General features: G+C 39.1%; 1 protein-coding gene across 2 annotated transcripts in view; it reads right to left on the reverse strand.

The window, feature by feature from the left end:
• Positions 1 to 13,899, reverse strand: part of RAPGEF2 (Rap guanine nucleotide exchange factor 2) — a 127,181-nt gene extending 113,282 nt beyond the window's left edge. For both annotated transcript variants that reach the window (XM_035892043.1, XM_035892042.1), the window contains exons 1-2: positions 13,833 to 13,899; positions 9,942 to 9,998 (exon numbers count right to left, since the gene is read on the reverse strand). In XM_035892043.1, coding sequence (XP_035747936.1) covers positions 9,942 to 9,998; positions 13,833 to 13,870 — 95 coding nt within the window. In that variant the 5' untranslated portion in view covers positions 13,871 to 13,899. The remainder of the gene's footprint in view (positions 1 to 9,941; positions 9,999 to 13,832) is intronic.
• Positions 13,900 to 21,202: the final 7,303 nt, after the last annotated feature.

Below are 21,202 nucleotides of genomic sequence, written 5' to 3' on the forward strand. Positions count from 1 at the left end.
TTCCAAGCAGACATTCACAGATCTTCTTTGCAGGCAAGAAATTACTTTACTAAGTAGCGTACATTGCTTCAAATACGTAAGACTAGTGGGGGGTTCTTCGGATTGTTTGGGTTTTGTTCGGGTTTTTTTCTAGCTCGTCTACTGTTCTGGATATTCATCTGGATGAAACTCAGGACTGTTAAAGTCATATTGCCTACCAAATGCAGCACAGCTATCCACTTCCCCAGGTTACAGAAAACAAGATTTATTACCAAGAAAGTAAGATTAGACAGGCAATTTATCCTGGAGAGAAACAGAACTAAGTCAACTCAGAAGTCACACATTAAGGTGCAGTCAGAAGAACAAAACCAATACATGTAGTCATTCTGTCCTAGCTGTATTCAAGCCCACAAAAGCCCCAGTGAAACCTTGGTGACGCAAACTTCCATCCATCCTTTACAGAACCAACAGGACTGTGGCCAGATTCAGGACACCGGCTGCACTACAACTGCTTATGTTAGCGCACCAGGATTAGACTAATGCCCATACATCTACATGCACTCAAAGCATTTGGCTGCCACACAGAGGAAAGACCCAAAATCTTAAGAGTAAGAAGCAGAAAAGCAAGAGATCATTAGCAGAAGATAGGATTTATAATCTGTGATGACAACAAAAGGACTTGGGTACCAAGATTTAACATTCTTCTCTTACAACTACTATGGTAGAGCTACTTACTGATAAACTTCTCAGAATACTCAAGTTCTAGCAGCAACTTCAAAGTGGTGCAAAACTGAAAGGCAACACGCAGACTTCATTTGTAATCTGCGCTTAGTTGTAAAAAATTTAAATAAAGTTACTTTAAATCTCGACTCTTGTATTATAGCACTTTTGAGAGCAGGGGCTTTCCTGGGGAAGATATAGTTAATTTCCCAGAATAGCAAGAGAGTTTGACATACAGGAATTCAGGAGCTTTTTCCAGAAACGGAAATCCAGAAACTGGGTTGCAATGCCTTCCCATTGCACTTCCCTCCCCGGCTTCCTTGATGTAGTGCTTTTACACAACTACAACCTGCAGCCAGACACCTCTCTGCTTTGAAAATGGCACAAAAACCTGAAGACAGAACTTTACAAAGTACTTCATAGCTGTCTCTCTAACTGTTCTGTTTGGAAACTTCAGTTACATAATTATGCCATAGCATATGATGACATCATCAGGCTGTCACCGCTGATAAGGTTACACGGTTTTTTCAGACTTTCCACCGCGTGACTGTTCTTTGAGACCTCAGAGGTACTCAAAGTTCAAAAATCAGGATGCATTTATAAATCTCCAGACTGCCAAGATCCAAGAAGTTTGCAGGCTCTCTCAAAGTCTTCAGCACTTGTAGCAAACTTCATGCTGTGTGATATTTTTTCCACTGGAAGGGACAGCTTCTTATTCCAAGATCCCCAACTAGCTACACATACATTACTTAAAACTGAAGTTTTATTTTCTAATTATAATGATTTTGATTTAAAGCAATCTGCAGCACTTGTATAACAGGTTTGTAACTATAGAAAGAAATTACGTACAAAAAATAACTTGTGTCAATACATGTCCCCCACACGTACTAATTCTCTTAGGCATCTGTCTACAGTAGCACAGGTGTTCCACTTTTAGCTTTCAGCTTTCCTGATCACATAAGACGTTAAAAAAACTTCCAAAATATTCAGCTACAAAAAAGATTTAAGTCAGCCTCCTGAAAGACCCAATAAATCTCAAATATCTACACCATCTTGAGTGTCTTCCTCTATCCGAACTGGTCCCAATGCATCACTTTCCTCTAAAACTTCTTTAGAAACAGCTACATTTTAACAAGAACAATCCATTTAATTCACATTCTCCATTAAGACGAGATGTAGCACTACTAAAAACTCTGGAATAATGAATCATATTCAGCACATGCTTACTCGCATGCATTTGGTTCAACCGAGATAACGAATGTTATCTGTACAGTGGCAAGAATTTGCAGGTCTTTGTGATGACTGCTGTCAAACATGCTTTAATTCTGTCAAATAAGACATCACTTCAGTGCAAAATTCAGCACCTGAACTTGAAAGCAGCTGTTAAACAGAAGTTTGTGCTGCTCTGACCACGTTCTGGTCATTGGTTTCTCAGCAAACTCCTTTAAGACAGCACTTGAAAGAAGCTAAGCAGTAGGCAGGTCTCAATGGAAACAAACATGTTATAGAATCACAGAATCATAGAATGTTTTGCGTTGGAAGGGACCCCTAGAGGTCATCTAGTCCAACCCCCCTGCAGTGAGCGGGGACACTGCTAAGATTAGGTTGCTCAGAGCCCCATCCATGGGGCCATGGAGCCATGTTAATGGCTTCCATACAATCACTGCTTAATATTCCTTTTACAGGAGATGTGTCTATCATGAAACGATAGGAGTCATTCTCCCTCCAACACAGGACTGAATAGTTCAGCAATACCAGATGCTGCCTAACATAAATCAAACATCAGAATCCAGAATTACTTTCCAATTCAGAGGCATTTTCCAAGCTATTTCATAAAAAGGTCATGAAATTGGCAAGAACAATTTCTTGGTTGTGAAACAGCTACTTAGAATTATTCTCTCCAGAAATCTTTAAAATTCCAACAACTAGAGGATTCATTCAAGTCTTACATTTAAACTGGATATAGTACCATGCCTACAAGCTATAACATTTGTAAGTGTTTTGATAAAAGAAGTTCTATTACAAACCGAGATGTACCTAGCAGATTACATTTTCATGAAATCATACTCCATGTTGTTGAAAGTTGAATGAATTTCAGAAAGCAAAGACAGAGTAATTCAGAACAGACATTGTTCATGCTCCCAGATCTCCCCTTGAGAGGAACAGAAACAATGAAAGTTTGACAGGTCAGAACTGGGACCTCTTTCAGGCATTTAAGCACTACACAAGAAGAAATTAGGAAGAACATTGCTCTGCGAGCTTATGCTCCATAGGATATTGTTTCCACAGATTAATCTGTCTGTTCCTCTTTGCTCATTTTGGTTAGCCTCTGTATGCTGAAAGCCATAGGTAGTTCATTGTTTAATTGAATAACCGTTGCCACAATTGGACATTAGCCCTGAAGTGCCTTGGGATGTCAAACACGTCTTCAAGTGCAACGATGCTCTCAGGTAGACATCTCTTTGCCTGAAGATCCTGCCCGCTAGCACTGTGTTGTTATAACTCTCAGAATAATCAGAAAACCATTTACTCACATTGTCAGCACTGTCTATAACCTTCCTTAATAAGCTAGTTAAGCAGTTACCTGACAGCTGCCAGAGCATTCTAAACGCTCTTGATGACATTAAGAGGTATATCCCCAACCACAGAAGTAAAACAGGTTGGGTACTTAATGCATCACCCACAGAAAATTTCCAAATACTTTTCTTCCGACTAACACATTAAAGTTATGTTTATTCTTACTTCTAATCTTTACTCTAAACGTAAGAAAAAAAATCTTATATATATATCCAGTCTTAAACATACCCACTAATAACAGTGATAATTCAGATTTCAGAACTCCTAATTTTCACTAAAAAGTCATCTTAAAGTGAATATTTCAATGGATGTCCTTGGTTATCTTTTATTAATGGACACAAGATAAGTAAAATAAACCAGAAAATTCAGTTAAATCAGAGATTGCTGCAGAGTGTCAGTCTAAGACAGCTGATTAAGCAGGCAATCAATAGATACATCATGCAAATATACATATGCAAGCTAATTGACCTAATGTCATTGAAGTCTTGGTATTAAACTTGTGCAGTGAATTAGCCCTTGGTATCAGAAGAGAAATGCCTAAATCATCAGGAAAGCAATGACAGAAGTAGTAAAATAAAAAATCTTGCATCCAAAATATTCTGAGGTCAATCAAGACAGACGATTCTGCTATTAAGTCTTATACTCTCCTAATATTTCTCCACAATCAAAGTTTTTATTCTCAAAATTACAACAACAAAAACGTGATATAGCCTTTAGTGAAACATTCACAGTAAGGAAGGTGCAAATTAAAATATCTTCAAAAACCTTAGTCTTCATTCAAAGTAGTCTCAAAATCAGGTCAAACAATAACACAGAAATTTGGAACTGGCTATGCATAGCCAACAGACTGTAGCATTGATCACTGACACCATTAAGAAGCCTTGATTCAGCCTCTGCTCAGACAGAGCCAACTGCCAAGTCCTTGAATGTATTTGTTTTAATGATAGGTACTGCCTAAGAAATTCCCCACAGAAAATCTATCCACAACACAACATATAAATTCAGGTTCCCAGTTTACTGCAGTGCAGAATTGGCAGTATCCCAACGCTACTTTGGCAACCACCCAACTATCAGAAGGTGCAATACACCTTTAGGAATACTTTAAGGAAAAAACAAAATCCAAAAACAAAAACAAAACCAGAAGAGATCAGCCCTGCTGCAGCAGTTCTTTGCATTATTAAATATACTGCTGCATGACTTCCACGGAAACCTATGGATGCACAAGCAGAATAAATACATATTGCTTGCAGAGGTCTACCTGAAAATTAGGATGCGTCCCAGAGAGATGCTTCAAACAGATATATTCTGAGTTTATGGTCGATTCAGAGCATTTTAAGTAATTTTCAAAGTGTATCATATTTCTATAAAACCAAGGAAGAAATCTTTAATAGGGGCTCTCTGAAGTCAAGAACATGCAGTACGAGACAGGAAATGCAGAAATGTGGCCCAAGCCTCTATGAACAGGTACATCCTGTCCAAAAATCAGAAATTCTGGTTAAAAGTACTAAAGAACACATGAGAATAATTTTACTGATAACTCAGAATATCACTAGTGGAAACATCAGCTTGATCCTCATACATTCTCTAGCAATTCCTTTCTGTAATGTTTTAGGTTTTCAGTTTTTTTATCTGTAAGATACAAACATAACACATACAACTTATCTATACAGAACAACTAGGTTTTATGATACCACTGTCATAAAACTTCTTGAACATATACAGAACATAAAAGCCCTCCTTCATAATACAAACGTATGCGTCAGAAGACAAATTTCAGCGAGGTTGTCTCTGCAGAGCTGTTCCATTTAAAAATCATGCAGATAGCTAAAGAAGCAGCTCTTAGCTCATTTTTGTCACACTTGATCGCACAATGAAGTCAGGCTATGCAGGAACGGACGGCAACTTTGGCATCACTTTTGTTTTGTACACACTGCTGCTCTCTATCCTCCTGAGGGTCTTCAGGGCAATACGCTGCTATGAAAGAACCATGAATTTGCTAGATGTCACTTTTATTGTAGGACTTAAAAGTTTGACTCTCAGATTCCCACTCTTAAAAACTACTCATAGGTCTATTGCTCACCTCTCCTCGTGCAGAACTGCTGTATATTAACTACATAGACCCACAGCTGCAATTAAAACTAGAGCTGCAAGCAAAACCACAGCTAAGCCATCTAGCTAAGACACACCCAGACACTTTATAGCTACATCCAAAATCCCTGCTTGACTTTTTGCGTAATGCACTATACCTGGGCAGATGACAGCACGTCTCTTCCCTGGGAAAAGCACCTGCAAGTTCCCTGCCAGTCGCCGCCCCGAGCCCGTCTCCCCAGTGCCCTCAGGGGGCCCTCTAACACAACCTATCCCAAAGCCGCGCAAAGCCAACGCCTTCCAGCGTTTCTCAAACATTCTGCTCTACCTCATGAAAGACGCTAACATTTTCATCTAAGAAAAACGTAAGTGTTTTCACAGCAACCCAAAAGTCATGCTCCTATATTTCCCTTCCAGATGGTGTTGGTTTCAGGCTTCAACAGCTGGGCCAAGCCAGCTCTGGAGAAGGCCGCGTGGCCAGCCCAAAACAAGTATTTTGGATCTTGTGATTTGTCACAGTGATGTAACTCAGCAAACTTGGCTAAGGCTGGATGGTGATATTACAGCTAGTGGATCTGAGAATTTGCTTCTAAACACAGAAACGTCCAAAAAGACCAGTTGAAATTATGTATCTTTATCCTTTTTGTAGCCTTCTCTGCTTCTCATCCCCTTTTCCCTTCCCCTGCCCCCCCCTTCCAATATAAGTGCTTCAGCCTTAACACAAGCAGATGTTTTTCATCTCAGATTGTTTGACAAGTGGGGAATGAGGAAAAAAGCAAGACAAAACATAATTGTATAAATGCAGCTATTTATTACATGCCCTGCCTACTACAGTCAGTAATTTAGAATCTAAGATTGCTATTTCTCATTTCAGCTGTGGACATTCTCTGTAGTAATAACTCAGTTTTACACGTAACATTTTTTCTCTCCCATCTCCAGTTTATATGTTTCTTTTGTTTCACAACACAGTCCTCTAAAACCACTGAATTTCATTAAAGCACAGAAGGCTGCACAACTGAATGACGTGAAAGCACACAAACATGTTGACATTAGACAAGAGCTTTTTCTAACCGTAGATGTTAACACTAAAATTCAGCTCAAGATGTCCAAGATAAAACTCCTCTTCTTTAAACACTTCTCTTTTTCTAAGAATCAACGCAACCAAACCCACTAACATACCAATGAATTGCTACAGACTGAGAAACTTGTTACTGGTTAGGGCTTAAATCCAAAATATACACCTTGCAATCTTCTCAGAAGGGTCACGAGGGAGGTGGGAGCATATATCCTATCAGGCTTTGAGTGAAAGGTTCTCTAAAAACTAAAACACACTTTACAATAACACAGGTTGGGTTTTTCTTTGTAATTTTTTAAAACTATTATAAGCACATCTAAGTTAGTTCCAGGTTCAGTTGCACAGAAACAAAAGAGAATGTGATCACAAAACCACGTTATCCTACAGCGCGGCAATTTAGAAACAAGAGGTTTTATTATATCAAGTGACTTCGGACAGCAGGTCATCAAAACTTAAAATATTTTCTGCCAATCTGAGAAGAAAATAAGGGAAGCTCAATATAAGACTTCCTTCCAGAAAGAGTAAGCCAAACACCACTGGTGCATACATACAGAAATATCAAACAGCGTGGCTGAAAACCACATACAGCCCCAGTATGACTGATGAGGGGGGAAAAAAGTTGCTTTTTTTTTTTCCATTAGAGGCATGTTCATTTGCTTCTAAGCAAAACATTTATTGCCAAAGATTCCTCTCTGCCATCATAGCAAACATTTAAATTTTGATCTGAAAAATTTTGTTCAACTGTCAAGATGTATACACACCCCCTACAAATCTGCTAAAACTTTGGTTTCCAAAGAAAATGCTAATTAGAAACTTACTGTTGGAAACATCAAGAATGACTGTGATGCACATATGAAAAAAGAGCTTTTTTTTTTTTAACCTTCGAACTACAGATAAAATATGTATCAAGTGACCAAACTACACATTTTTTCAAATGGGATCTTTAAGTAGATTTCAATAAAGGTGGCAGGGGAGGAAAAAAAAAAAAAAAAAAAAAAAAAAAAAAGATCAGGTATATGTGTAAAGGAAACCTCAACTCTGAAATTTTACCTTGCAGGTTTTAAGCCCTTTTATCATTAACTTCCCATCAAATGAAAATAGTAGGATGACTGTCAAATGAAGAACAACTCTAGCTGAACTGCCACTTTTAATAACCCAGTTTCCATTTAAACAGGGAGATTGGCCGTAGGGTTTGAGAATTTGTCACTACCATGTACACCCGCTGATAGTAAAGTAAATGCAGATGAGATGAGCCAATTTTAAACAACCTGCTCCATTTTATCCCTTCGGCCATTAAAAAAAGAAATCTATCAAGATGGTATGAAAATTAACAACCTTTTTTGAAAAATGGAGGATAAAAAAAATTGCTGTGTTTGTACTGAATTCAGCATTAGATACATGCAATAGAAATTTACCTTTTTGTAAGTATAGCTGACAGCACAGCTATGAAAAAAATTTTCACAATGAAAAAGTTTTGATCAAATGAACATAGCAACTGTATTCGTTTTCATGTTAGCATTTAGGGATAAAGATTTAGCTTATCCACACTGAGACATTAAGTTGTGCCCCAGGAGGTCACACACACAGGTCAATTAACAGCTCCAACAGTTGCAGCTATTTTAATAGATTTTTCTAATGAACCAAGAAGATTAGCACCCAATTTCAGATTTCAATGCAAGCCATACCATCACTGGGAGAAAAAAAAAAAAAAAAGGTGTAACTTACAGTTCAGATTTAATGCTTTTTTAATACCTTAGCCTTAATGACCAAAATAAGCTCCAAGTGATAAAATCTGGCACGTTCAGTAAAAAGTGACCAGGTTGTACGCTCCAAGCTCATTTCCTACAGCTCATAAGTCAGTGGATCAATTCTAACCAGGTATCACATTGCTTATCTCCTGTAGTACTCAAAACATTTTTCCAAATGTGCACACTGTAAAATGGAAGTTCTGGGGGTTTTTAGAAGAATTTATCTTGAATATATATGCTGGATTTGTGAAACAAAAAAAAGGATTCCTCCAAGTTCATTATCCTAAAAATAGAATACTGAAATTAGACTGCAGGTTCCATGGGATTTTCTTACCAAGTAGATCTCACGTTGTTCATTAAAATAAAATGGAAAGCTACATCTCCAAGTAACAGAACATATATTTCTGGCTTCAAAATATTGAATTTTTAATTTTTTTTAAATAAAACCAAAATATTCAGTGTTAACTTTCAGGTTTAGCCCATTTAACATTAAATCAGAGATGTGAAATGCTAAAGCAAGCACATTTTGCATTAGCATCTATATCCAGAAACTGCCAAACTGCCCGTTAAATCTACTGAATAAATCATGGGGAAAATAATGTCAAGAAGTGCGTAAATAGGAATGACAGGCAAACAACCAAAGTGAAGATGAAGTCACATGAAAGGAGTGACAAAGGAAATCGGTGCAAAACAATTGCAAAAAGCACTTCAAGTTAACCTAGAGTTCACAATTTTGTTTGTGAATTGTATTTTCTCAAGTACATATTTCCTGGTAACTTTTGCCTGCTTTGAGTATTATGCATAACTAGCAGCTTTGATTCATTCAGCATATAATTGAAATTTAAACCACCAATGAGCCAAGATACTAGGTCTAACCAAAAACTCTAGTACACATAATAGACACAAACCAACTGCCTAGAAAAGGACAAATCACCAGCACAATGGTCACTAGCAAATTAGGCTGTAAAATGAGCAAAGATTATATTGGTCTAATTAAAATTATCTATCCACCTATAGATTTTGACCTTGTGCATTTCCCATATGTAACTGATTACTGGGTTTCATTAGACATTAATTTCACTTTGCTGCATAGTCAAGGCTTAGCATTAAAGTTTGTTCAATTACATCTCCTTCCTGATGGTCACTAAAGGAAAAATTACACATATATAAAAGAAGGCATACGGGTGCATTCTTTGTATGCTTAAATGTTCAAATCTTACCAGACAACCCAGAAAAATCTTCATTTAGAGTCTGGTTTAGGGACACTAAGTGAAAATCTGATAAACCTTCTGTTTCCGTGAGTTGCTTGCATAAACAAAGCATTTGCAATCCTCAGATCTCTACTGTAAAATCTGAGCTGACATTAGATCACATCCCTGCTAATTATAAGCAGTGTTAGATATGTCGATTTGGCACCTCTGGCATGGAAAGCTGGTCACTACTACTTGGACAAAATTGAAGTAAGACTAAATGACAACTTACTCTAATGAGAAGACATCCCACATCCCCTAATTCTATATAATCTCACTGGTTACAAAAATTAATACAACACACACCCCCGAGCAAGAGTCACTGGTAGCTCCCTCCCTGGCACCAGCAAATTTCTCCACTGTTTGACGATGAAAATCAAGCGGCTCGTTTATGTTTACAGACTGTGCGCTGGGTGAGGGAGCTGGCATTAAACACGGTCCTTAACACCCTTTAAAATTAATTCATTCTTTGAACATCATACAAAAGGAAGCAGAAATACTTACTAGTACAGAACTTCATTTGCTTCATGCCTTTCATATCTAACAGTTTCACACATCAGTCTGAAAGAGAAGAAGTCATTTTTAATTACAATTCCTATCAGTGTCACAAAAACTTCACTTCCTAAAGTTAGTCAGCATTTCCACGTTTGCCTCCAGCACTCGCAGAAACTAACCGTCAATTTAAAGCTATCTGGTTTTTAATTTAAGAGAATAAACTGTTAAATCTAAGGATCAAAGTTATTAATTCATCCAAGATCAGATTTGATTTAGGACACTACATGTAATTGCTCCCATAAAAAAAAAAAAAAATCTATGAAACTGTTAAAATGATACTGATCTCATTTTATAAAGTGATCTGATAAAAGTAAGTTGCTTTATAAGGAAACAATGCAAAATTTTAGAAATGAATGGAAATTTATGATATGTAACACTAATCAGAGATACCACAATATTAAAAGTGCTCCCTTTTTCAAGTCAGGCCCAATATATAAAACAAGAAATTATGTTGCAGGGTAAATCAATGCTTCTCATTTTGCTAAAATTCAACAACTTAAAAATTACCATGATATTTTAATGCTGAAATCCCAGAGGGCTCAAAGTGGAGAAAATTTCCTGCAGGAAAATCCTCTGTCTAGAGGGGAGGATTAAAGAACTTTTGCATTCACTCTCTGCCTGACAAATGTGGTATAATAGAGAGCAACTATAATAGAACTTACTACATATTAAGAAATGCAATGTTAAGTTGGCGTAAAAAAAATAATGTGCCATTTCTGTCTATTGTTTTAAGGAAACAGACCCTGTAAATTACTGGGGGGGGGGGGGAGGAAACAAACCCCATCACCTCCCTTAGACTTTCTATGGCTCTGAAGCAGACTGCAAACACGACACGAAGGCTATTTGACAGTCCAAAATTTGCCCAAGAGGCTCATGTGAACATTCAAATGGGGAATTATATCTAAATTTGGGAAAGAAATTGTCATTCCTCACAGGATCAATCATCAGAACCTCAGAGCACCAATGACCGGCTGCCTGTAATGGTATCCTAAGCAGACAAAAGTGCTCAAGAATTCCTCCTCTGGCACCAAGTCTCAAGAAAAGTTGATCTGAAGCCTGAAAGAGTTGATCTGGCTTTGATGTGACATTTAAAAGGCTTCTTACTGCCATTTCCCATCGTTTCCTAGACCATTGCAATAGCCAACAGGCTGCTACAAAAGTTACCTTAGCACTCATCTCTTTCAAGCTTTTACTTATTAGTTCAACTCACTAAGAAATACTGCTTTTTCTGTCCAGATGTGTCAGGCTTATAGTGGTGTCTTGATAATTTATAAATTGTGAACAGAAAATAAAAAACTTAATTCTGTTTGCTAAAAAAGAAAAAAAAAAAGGTTTTACTACCACAGCCTTTCCCCCTGGTATTTTAGATCTACTCTTTGGACCACCTTTGAGAACTTTTCTTACAGACAATTTCTGCAGCATATATAATTAGTATTATGTATTGTATATCACAGAATGGCAACGGTTGGAAGGGACCTCAGGAGATCATCTAGTCCAAGCCCCCTGCTAAAGCAGGGTCACCCAGAACACATTGCACAGGACTTCATCCAGGCGGGCTTTGAATATCTCCAGAGGAGGAGACTCCACAACCCCCCCGGTCAGCCTGTTCCAGTGCTGTCACCCTCAAAGTAAACAAGTTCTTCCTCATATTCAACTGAAACCTCTTATGCTTCAGTTTGTGCCCATTGCCCCTTGTCCTGTCACTGGGCACTACTGAGAAGAGTCTGGCTCAGCTAATTAAAAATATTCTTGCTTCCTGGCACAGCAAAAAAATTTTGAATGACAAAACTTTCTCTTTTTCAGCCACTGTTCCTCACCATAAAATCAGGTCTTGCCAAAATCCTTTGCAGACACCAAAAGCTACTGTCTGCTTCTACCTCCTGGCTCCTGTCTTTCTCTCTGATCCTCTGTTTTGAGAGGGAAGGGGAGAGCGGGCAGGAGGTTACTGGTGAAAAGACACCAAAGGAAAAGTCATTGCTAGCAGTCAGATTTACAAATTAAAATACTGCTCAAGGATAGATAGCCTGTGCCTTCCTGGCCTGAAACGACGCTGGGCAACGGACCATCTAAGAGCAGGAGTTACAGGAAACAGAATCATTTTAACAAGCAACTTTTGTTCCCCTCTGAACTGGGAGCAAAGGAAGTACATTCTTGATAAAGTCACACAAGTTCACCACTGGCACTGTCTGAGTTTTAGTGGTTTGGTCCCATTATTAGGACAGTAATGGGAGAAAATGCCTCTTACAGAAGGTAGCCAAGTGTTTCAATTCTTGGGTTCAACTGGGACAGTTCGAAATTACAGTGACCAAGTAGTATAAGCTAGATTGCTTCCACAAATATTTAAAAAATTGAATTAGTTCTGGTCAATACTAGCATTTAATTTGCACTCAAACGTGATCTTTGTCTGCTTCCTAAATAAGCATAATAAATTCAAGATGACATCATCAGCAGGCCATAAGGTAAGTTATTCACTACTAGAGGCTATATTTAATGCATCCCAGAGGTTTTTGTGGCATCCCACCGCCACAAGAAATGTTGTATCCTAAAGGAGACTATAAAAGCTTTCTGTCCCACATCTGCGGGGAGCCCGGCCTTTTCCATGTATGGTACTGTAAACAGAAGCTCTCTTCTAGGAATTCAGTGTGCCGGGAGAGCGAGCCCAAGTTCCACACATTCCTCAGCAAGAGCCTCATTCTGCACGGGAAGCCAAAAAGCACAAATCAGCATACCACGCAACCATATGTGCACACTTTGATCTCTGTAAACAAGTTAACATCAGTTCAAGTCCTGCTATGCAAAACTCGATGTGCTAAAAGTCTTGCCTGTAATAGAGTAACACAAAATACTTTAAGTGAATGCGATCGTGGCCTCCTTCCAAAGCAGAATTATTACAGAGGCTACTTTGAAGTCAACATTCACATTGTAAAATGTGTCTGGGGCCCTTTGGGAGAAAGAAAACCCCGCCTTTTATTTTCTCCAAACTACAGAATATTGGCTTGGGAACGTGGACTCTGACAGAATGACAAAGCAAGAGGCCAGAAATTAGAATCTAAACCAGCATTAACCAAGTCAAAGTTGCTTCGGTATCTTCAGATGTGGCAAATGTTGGCAAACCCCAGGATGCAAAATAACAGTAATTCACCCTCTCTCCCCATAAAGCCTACAGGAGATGGGCTGGCCTCCTCCTGAATCTGCCAGCCTCACACTCATGTCCAAATACCCTTAGAAACCTCTGCTGCAAGATGTTTACGTGAGGACAACTGGAATAATTACTTAAAAATCAAACGCACACAAGCCTTTACAAAAAATGGGAAGATCATTTGTAAGATTTTACTTGAGTTTAGTTGCTTAATGAAGCATTTTAATAAAAAAATGTGAATGACATTTATTAGTAATTTTTTACTAAGTATCATTTGCATTTGTAGTACATAATTTTCTAAAACCACAGAAAAGCAAGCGCAAACTGAAACAGAAGCTGAATAACAGACTCTACTCTCATCATTATTATATTACATAAATTATTTGGACTATATATGGACTTTCTTTCAGGACTGGAACTTGTACTCTGTATATAAAGCACTTGCTTCCAGTCTGAAAGTTTGAAAAGAAAACAAACACATCCATAATAGGAAACAGAAGGAACAAGTAGGGATACACTTATGCACATATCCAAGGAGCAAGTGTTAGGACAATAAAGAAGGAAAGAGATGGATGCAGTGATAGCCAGTTTTTCATTTTGAGGTAGGGTACACAAGAGTAGCGTATAGTTACCAAACCGACTGTTCCTTTGCTTTGTTAGTGCATTAACATAGATCTGGTTTTAATCATAAAGTATCATACCTTAGCTGATGCTCTCTCAGATTAGACAAGGCTTCCATTCCATGTAAATAGGAATACACAATCTCCAAATCCTACAAATATAAGGAAAACATTATTAGGATTCTCAATTTGGTACAAGCTGTTAAATACTGCTTTTGCAAAGCATCCAGAGCTATCCTAGTAGGGGCAGCAAGAATATTTGAAATAACACATTTACAAAGAGGTTAAAGGCAAGTTGCAGGAATATCTTTGATTATACATTGGAACCTGACATGGGGAAGAATGATGGTATGTCCGCATCGGAAAATACAAAGACAGAAGCCTTTCTGCTTTTGCTGTCATTACTCATGCCCAGGAAGCAAGCCTGGTCCAGAATTCCAGTGAGCAACTACCACTGTCCTGCTTCCCAATGCCAATGCATCCCAAAACCTTGATTTATTCCATAAAGCAAGCTCCTGGAAAATTGGCCTTTTTGTGTTCAGAGGAAAAGAAAAAAGTACAAAACAGTCTAACAAAATACCCCACTGTACATAAATATTTATAGAATTGTGTCCTCTTCAAGTGGGAGGTAAACTACAAGCTTAAATGATAAACAAGTTGAATGAACAGAAAATTATTGTGATGACATAATTAAAAAAAAATCATAAATACAATCCTAGTTACATGGCAAAGTGTTACATTAAACTATTGTGGACCTCCAATATCCAGCTCACAAAACAACATCCAAGACTAAAACTTCCTAAGATGCAACTACGGAAACACCAACATTGTTCTAGAGGCTTTGCTAACACTACAGTTAAAAATAACTACCGCGCTTAAGAGAAAACTTCGGTTCAACCCACAAACTCTAGGATGATTTCACTTTGGCTCATGGGTTTGATGCTGTTTCATTACCCATTTTTTAAATGGGCTAGTTAAGAGACAGTGTATTACCTGCAACTCACAGAAAATCAGAGCAGGGGCTCTCCACCACTAGCTGAGGCTGACAAAGTTGAGAATAAACTAATACCAATGCCAAACACTCTCATAAGTTACTGTAGGAAGAAGTTTTTAAGTAATGGAATATATCAAAGCTATAAATTTATGAAAGATCTCGTCACTTGGAAGTATTTGTTTGTTTAAAATTGACCGTAGAGTACAGAAATAATTCAGTTTGTAGACACAATGAAAAAATGCTAGACATGGTATTTGGGCAAAGACATTAGGACTGAAGTCGCACAGAGAACTTAAATTCAAGTAAGAAAAATAAAAATAAAATCTAGTTAAATGCATTAAGTGTAGAAATATTACTGTACTTGTTTAAACCATGCTACAGATCACAAAAGGTACCAGGAGTTACACTCAATGGTTAAGACTACATAGATGTCTTTCACTCAGTATCTAAAAGAAGGTCTTTTTCTCACAGTGATAAAAAGCAAATATTTAGTTTTAAGAAGTGAAAGAAATGCACAAGCCCAAATGCTACAATTTCATCTCTGTTCTGGTCCTTCCGCTCCCTGGCCCTCTAGAGGCTCTGGTCCCCCTGTGAGGAGCAGAGGACAGATCAAGGACACACGGAATTATGCATGGCTTGGATGGAGGGACCTTACACAGAAGACTTTGAAAAGAACACACAGTAGTTGCTTGCCTAGTTGCCTTTTTTTTTTTTTAATACTAATAAAAGCACATAAAAGCACATGTCTGCCGCAGTCAGTGACCTGCTCACTTGCCGGGCAGGCTGGGGGCGACCAAAGGCTCCCCGGAGCCCTGTGCCAGCGGCAGGGTAAGAGACAAGCCCGAAAGTCCCCGTGGCACCGCTGCCGCGCATCCAGACATGCCGGACTCTGCTGCACAGGCCACCGGCTGCTGTGGGAAGCCGGGAGTGGACCACAGGGGGTCAGATGCCCACAGCAGTGGGATTACAAGGAACAGAGCCTGGCCAGAAAGTGCTACTGTAATTCATTTTCAGCAAGCCTATCTAACAACAGGCAGACACAGAACAGGAGAATAACCCTCTGACACCAGCTTGCACTGAGGTTTCTCTCGAGTGGCACAGACTTTTTGTGCAGTAAAGGACTCACAGATGAATAAAGAACCATTAAAGATTCTGGCTTACAGGGATCCACAGACCTAAAAGTGGAAGTGCACAGTAAAAGGGATCCATGGACATTTGGATTCCAAAACTGCCAGGTGACACAAACCTAGCAATGGACCTTGCAGATGTACAGAGCAGGAAAGAGCACAGGTTATGTTCCCGGAGAAATGCAGCTGAAGTGACTCAAAGCAGGGGGAATGCATTTAATCACTGAATGGTGTCATTCTGACCAGTTTCACAAGCCAGAGACAAGATAAGTTTAGTGAACACTTTTAAAAAAAAAAAAAATAATAATCCATCTTCAAAATATAAGCATACTTGTCAAATATTTGCAAATACAACACCCCATAGGTAGCCCCACCAGGAACTGCAGGTGGGTTTGCTCCTCACCTCTCAAATCTGCACCTGGAAATATAAAACAGGGGAGTGGGAAGAAAAAAAAAAAAAAAAAAAACACGCCCACCGCACACACCCAAAATCCAACCCTAGACAAATCTTTACTCGTGCTTCCATCATGGCTGCTAGCTGCAGCAACACAGGGAAGACAAAGTTGAAGACATCTCATCAGAGAGATAACTACAATGTTCCTTTGGATTTGAAAAAAAAACCAAAAAATACAAACAAACAAAAAAAAAACCACACAGAGCGGTGCTGCAGGCAGTGGGGTCCTATCAAAGCAAATAGTCATTTATCATTATTTATTATTAATGTTATCATTGCAGTTACGTGTACTGGCATTAAATCAGACCATGTTTCTGAGAAGTGTGCTGTAGTCCGTTCTTTAAGCTGTACCTTTCCAGAGGGTGTCTAGCAGGAAAGAGCTCCCTCTAGCACCAAAAGTTTAGCACTGACATTTAAGTAACAACCAGCATCACTGCTTTCAATTAAATTCTCCATAATGGTGCAAGGTACAGAAAACCCCAGCAGAGTCAAAAGAGCTGAATGTATTTTCATATACTGTCAGTAGACACTGCACACTTCCAGTCGGTCAGCAGCATTAAAGAGTAGGAAAACAATTTGGAAAAGAAAAAATAAAATCAGAATATCAAGTTATTGTCATGCGGTCACCTCAGTTTTCCATTTATCTCAGGAAAAAAACCATGCTTTGCTTACTTAGCAAACATACTCATTATCGAGCATAAATAGTTGTTTCAACTTCTTAATTAAAAGTGAATTAATGGAATGCAAGAGTCCTTCAGAAATATTTGTGCCGAGTGCTGTAAAGCCCAGTCGATTTCAAATGCTTGAAACTGTGGTGAAAAAAACCACTTCACAAAAACAACGCACACACACAAACTTAGGCATGTAAGCTACAGAAGTTTTCAATTTTGATATTCTAAAAAAAAAAAAAAAAAAAAAAATCTCCAAAAAGCTAAAGTTTTTACACACTCATGAAAAGAACTTGGTCTTTCAAGGACACAACCTGCCTTTGTGATTTATGCCAGCTAGTCGAGCGAAACCTGAAAGCAGCAGCTAAATTCAACCCCGCTGTGATTTATAGGAACCCCTCCGCTAGCCTGCAGCACCCCTGAGAGCTGCCCCGAACTAAGCCACAGGAGATACAAAAGCACGCAGGGGACAGCAGCAGCCTGATGCCTTTTTGGGTTGTGGTTGGTTTTACAGTCCATATACTCAAATTACCACCAGGTGGCAGACTGAGCTGTCAAAATTTCAGAGAAAGTAATTCTTTACACAGTTTCTCCCTTTATTTAAAAAAAAAATATATATACCTTTATAACCGTTTATAAAAGTCAAGAGAACCAAAACTAATCAGCACCAATACAACCGGTTACATATTATTCTACAGTAAGGATTACTTATACAAAAGCGGGGAGGATCCACTAACATTCTGCTTTCTGGTTTTTACTCAGCCAGCAGAATTGACTCAAGACTGCAAAAGCAATGCAAAGGCTCAGCTGATCTTGCTACAAGAATCAAGCTCCACATAAAGATTGTAGCAACAGTGTGAAAAAACATCTCAATGGAAACTCCAAAACCAAAATTTAAATGCAAAGGACAAATAAGGGCACTTTTTAAAGCATGTTTTTATTTAAATGAAGGCTAAATGACTGAAATCTAATCTATGCTTAAATTTGCACTGCAGCCAAAGCCGTACGCTTGGGTTGCTGTGAGTGGAGCAGCCCAAAATTTGTTTAATTCAGTGTTATTTCTTAATTTGTTTATGTCCATGGTGTCAGCTGGCTCAGTTCAAAGTTCTGACTGTGCTTTGAAACAAACCGGAGAGACTCAAGTTTTAACACAGCTCAACCTCAATTATATCTGTAGAAACACATCGGTCTGCAACCTTACCTCTGCTCTCCATTCTAATAAAAACCTGCATATGTTTATGCCCAGACATTTCTATCCGTTTCATTTGTGTTTCAAACATATTTGGCAATGCCAGTTACACAAACCAGACAAACCCAAACCAGAACATTGGCCCCAAATTCATGCTAGCTTAATAAATAAATTTTTACTTTAGCAAAGAGACAGAGACAGGAAAATTTACTACTTTGGACTGAGAAAGCTAAACCTCTCTCTAAAAATCGCAGACTTACACTGGTTTCAGTCCTGGTTGGCATTAAGGTGTAAAACTACAGCCCCACTCAACTATTCATCCTTGCCACAGTTAAAAAGCAAAATGCTGAGCTGAGAAATTAATTTATTGCTTTCTTAGTGAGAAATTCACTTATTTCTGTGGAGCAGCAGAGAGAAGCTTTCATCTTCTAATAGTTTGCTTTATTTTATATCAAAGGGTAAAAATAAAATATAAGCTAATTCCTTAACTCACTGTCTTGGATAAAAAAAAAAAAAGGATCTTTTCAAAGCACCTGATACTCACCTCAGGCTGAAAAAGATTGGCCTACTGAGCATACAACAGGCTTGGAAAGGCTGATCTTTGTTAAAATATCCCATCTTTAGCTCACGTTCAGCCAGCCACCAGTGGGACACGCGGGGGAACACCAGGCTCCCAGGGTGAGGGGGGCGGTGGGTGGTCACACCCACTCCCCATCCCACCTCCAGACCCCATCCCAAGCCCAGGTTTTGCTGTTGTGAAAACGGGGAGGTCCCACCAGGTCCCTCCCCACTGGGCTCCCACTGCGCCCCAGGACCAGCACCTGCTTACAGGGACGGATCTTCAAGCCTCTCTGTTGGCAGCATGAGATCCATGAGGTCCAGCGTTGGGGTCATGGAGGCAACGGCTCATGCACCAGGGAGGAGGTGGGACCTCAGAGTCTTGGATGGGTTTAAACAGACCATGAAAATGCTGGCAGGAAGGGAGGCATCTGTCATTGCTATATGGCTGACTAAACAGTTGTTTTAGCTCAAAGTGGAATCTCCCTTTCCTCCACATATTTTAATACTTTTTTCCCCCAAATCGTGATATCCTAACAAAAGAAACAATGCCAAGTTTTTCTTTGTAGTGAGCAATGAAGCCACAGTCCAAACCCATGCTGCTCAAGTCCTACCTCTCTTTCTTTAGCGCAGCAGGATCCTGTCCTTTTCCCTTTTCTTCTTGCATCCAGCACTGAAGTCATTTGACCTTCAGCCACTCAGGTAGCTATACCAAGCATTTATATTTTCTTTTTTTCCTCTAGCATTGATTGAGCACCTGGCTGCCTGTACTGGCTCACCAAGGCCAAAGCAGTGCCAGCATCACCAAAAGAAACAGACTTGACTACAGCAACATCAATCCCATCTGGCTTCAGCAGAAATTTGCATGTCCACAGAAGAGACATGTCTGCTCCTAAGTAGGTTTGTTCACATCTGGTTCACCCTAACGTGCCAGGCTCTCACCAACAGCAGCTCAGGAGACGATACAAGTTACTGCCTTCAGAGACAGCAACCTCTGAAGGAAAGGCAGGGCAGGCAGCAAGGGCAGCTATGTCAGTCATCCCAGCCAAACCCATCTCCAAAGGCAAGACCCTACCCTAAGGGTGACCTCACATCTTGCAAAAATGAAGCTGCCAAAAGACAGGAGCAAAACCACAAAAACCAACTTACACAATGACAAAAAAATCCAGTATTACTGATACAGAAATCCCTGCCACGCATACATGAAGATGAAATATTCATCTTCACCTCCAGCTCCCCAGCAGTGGAAAAAACACACTCTCAGTTGCTGTGCAGGAGCATGCCTAGGTATGCATGGACTTAGCAGTGAGCCATACCAAGACTAATTTGTTGAAGAGATTAAAATGAAGTATTTGTCATGTACTACAAATATTTGACATCCTTTTTTCTTACATCAGGACCTTCATCAGCTTCCAAAATACCACACTACCATTTATGATAAATTATTCTTTTTAACTTCACTGTAAACTACCACAGCATTTTTCTGCAAGCCATTCTTGCTAGTGTATGGCATGCTACACAGAGATCCTTGGCTTAAAAAATACTAAAGCCAAAGTTACAGAACACAATTTATTGACTTGATGCTGAATTGGCAGCTACACAGATATAAATTAAATATTTTAAGTAAGTGAAATTACGTATGCCAAGTTGCCCAAATTGGTACTTTTGTGAATGAAATCCCACGGGTCATATTTTAAGGATAAATATAGATTATGTAATTTACTTTTGTAAATTTACCTGAAACAACTATTTCCTTTATATCAGTCTATTCTGAAGTATGTAAAAAACTGTAAGCTGTCAGAGACTAATAGAAGGTCATTCCTGAACGTATAACAAAACTGCTAATTCTTTTACATTCAGTTTCTAACTACAGTCTAGGATGCAAAGCTTGGTCTATCAGTTTTGCATAGGAAACAATTCAGCATTTCCTTTAACCAAACTTGACATTTTTAATCCTGAAGTCAGATTTTTCAAACAGAAACCCTGCAGAATCAGGTGACACTACTCTCTCCCACGATCTCACAGCAGGAGTGAAAAAGTTCCTATCCTGTTCATCAGCCACATTTAGCACAGTTTCAGATCCCAATTTCACAGAATCATAGAATGTTTTGGGTTGGAAGGGATCCCTAGAGGTCATCTAGCCCAACCCCCCTGCAGTGAGCAGGGACACCGCTAACTAGATCAGGTTGCTCAGAGCCCCGTCCAACCTGGCCTTGAATGTTTCCAGGGATGGGGCCTCCACCACCTCTCTGGGCAACCTGTTCCAGTGTTTCACCATCCATTGTAAAGAATTTCTGCCTTATAGCCAGTCTAAACCTACCCTGCTTCTGTTTAAAGCCATTACCCCTTGTCCTGTCACAGCTGGCCCTACTAAAAAGATTTTCCCCACCTTTCCTATAGGTCTCCTTTAGGTACTGAAAGGCCGCAATCAGGTCTCCCCGCAGCCTTCTCTTCTCCAGGC

The sequence above is a fragment of the Egretta garzetta genome, unplaced genomic scaffold (assembly GCF_000687185.1).
Source record: "Egretta garzetta isolate BGI_Z169 unplaced genomic scaffold, ASM68718v1 scaffold114, whole genome shotgun sequence".
Taxonomy (NCBI): Eukaryota; Metazoa; Chordata; class Aves; order Pelecaniformes; family Ardeidae; genus Egretta; species Egretta garzetta.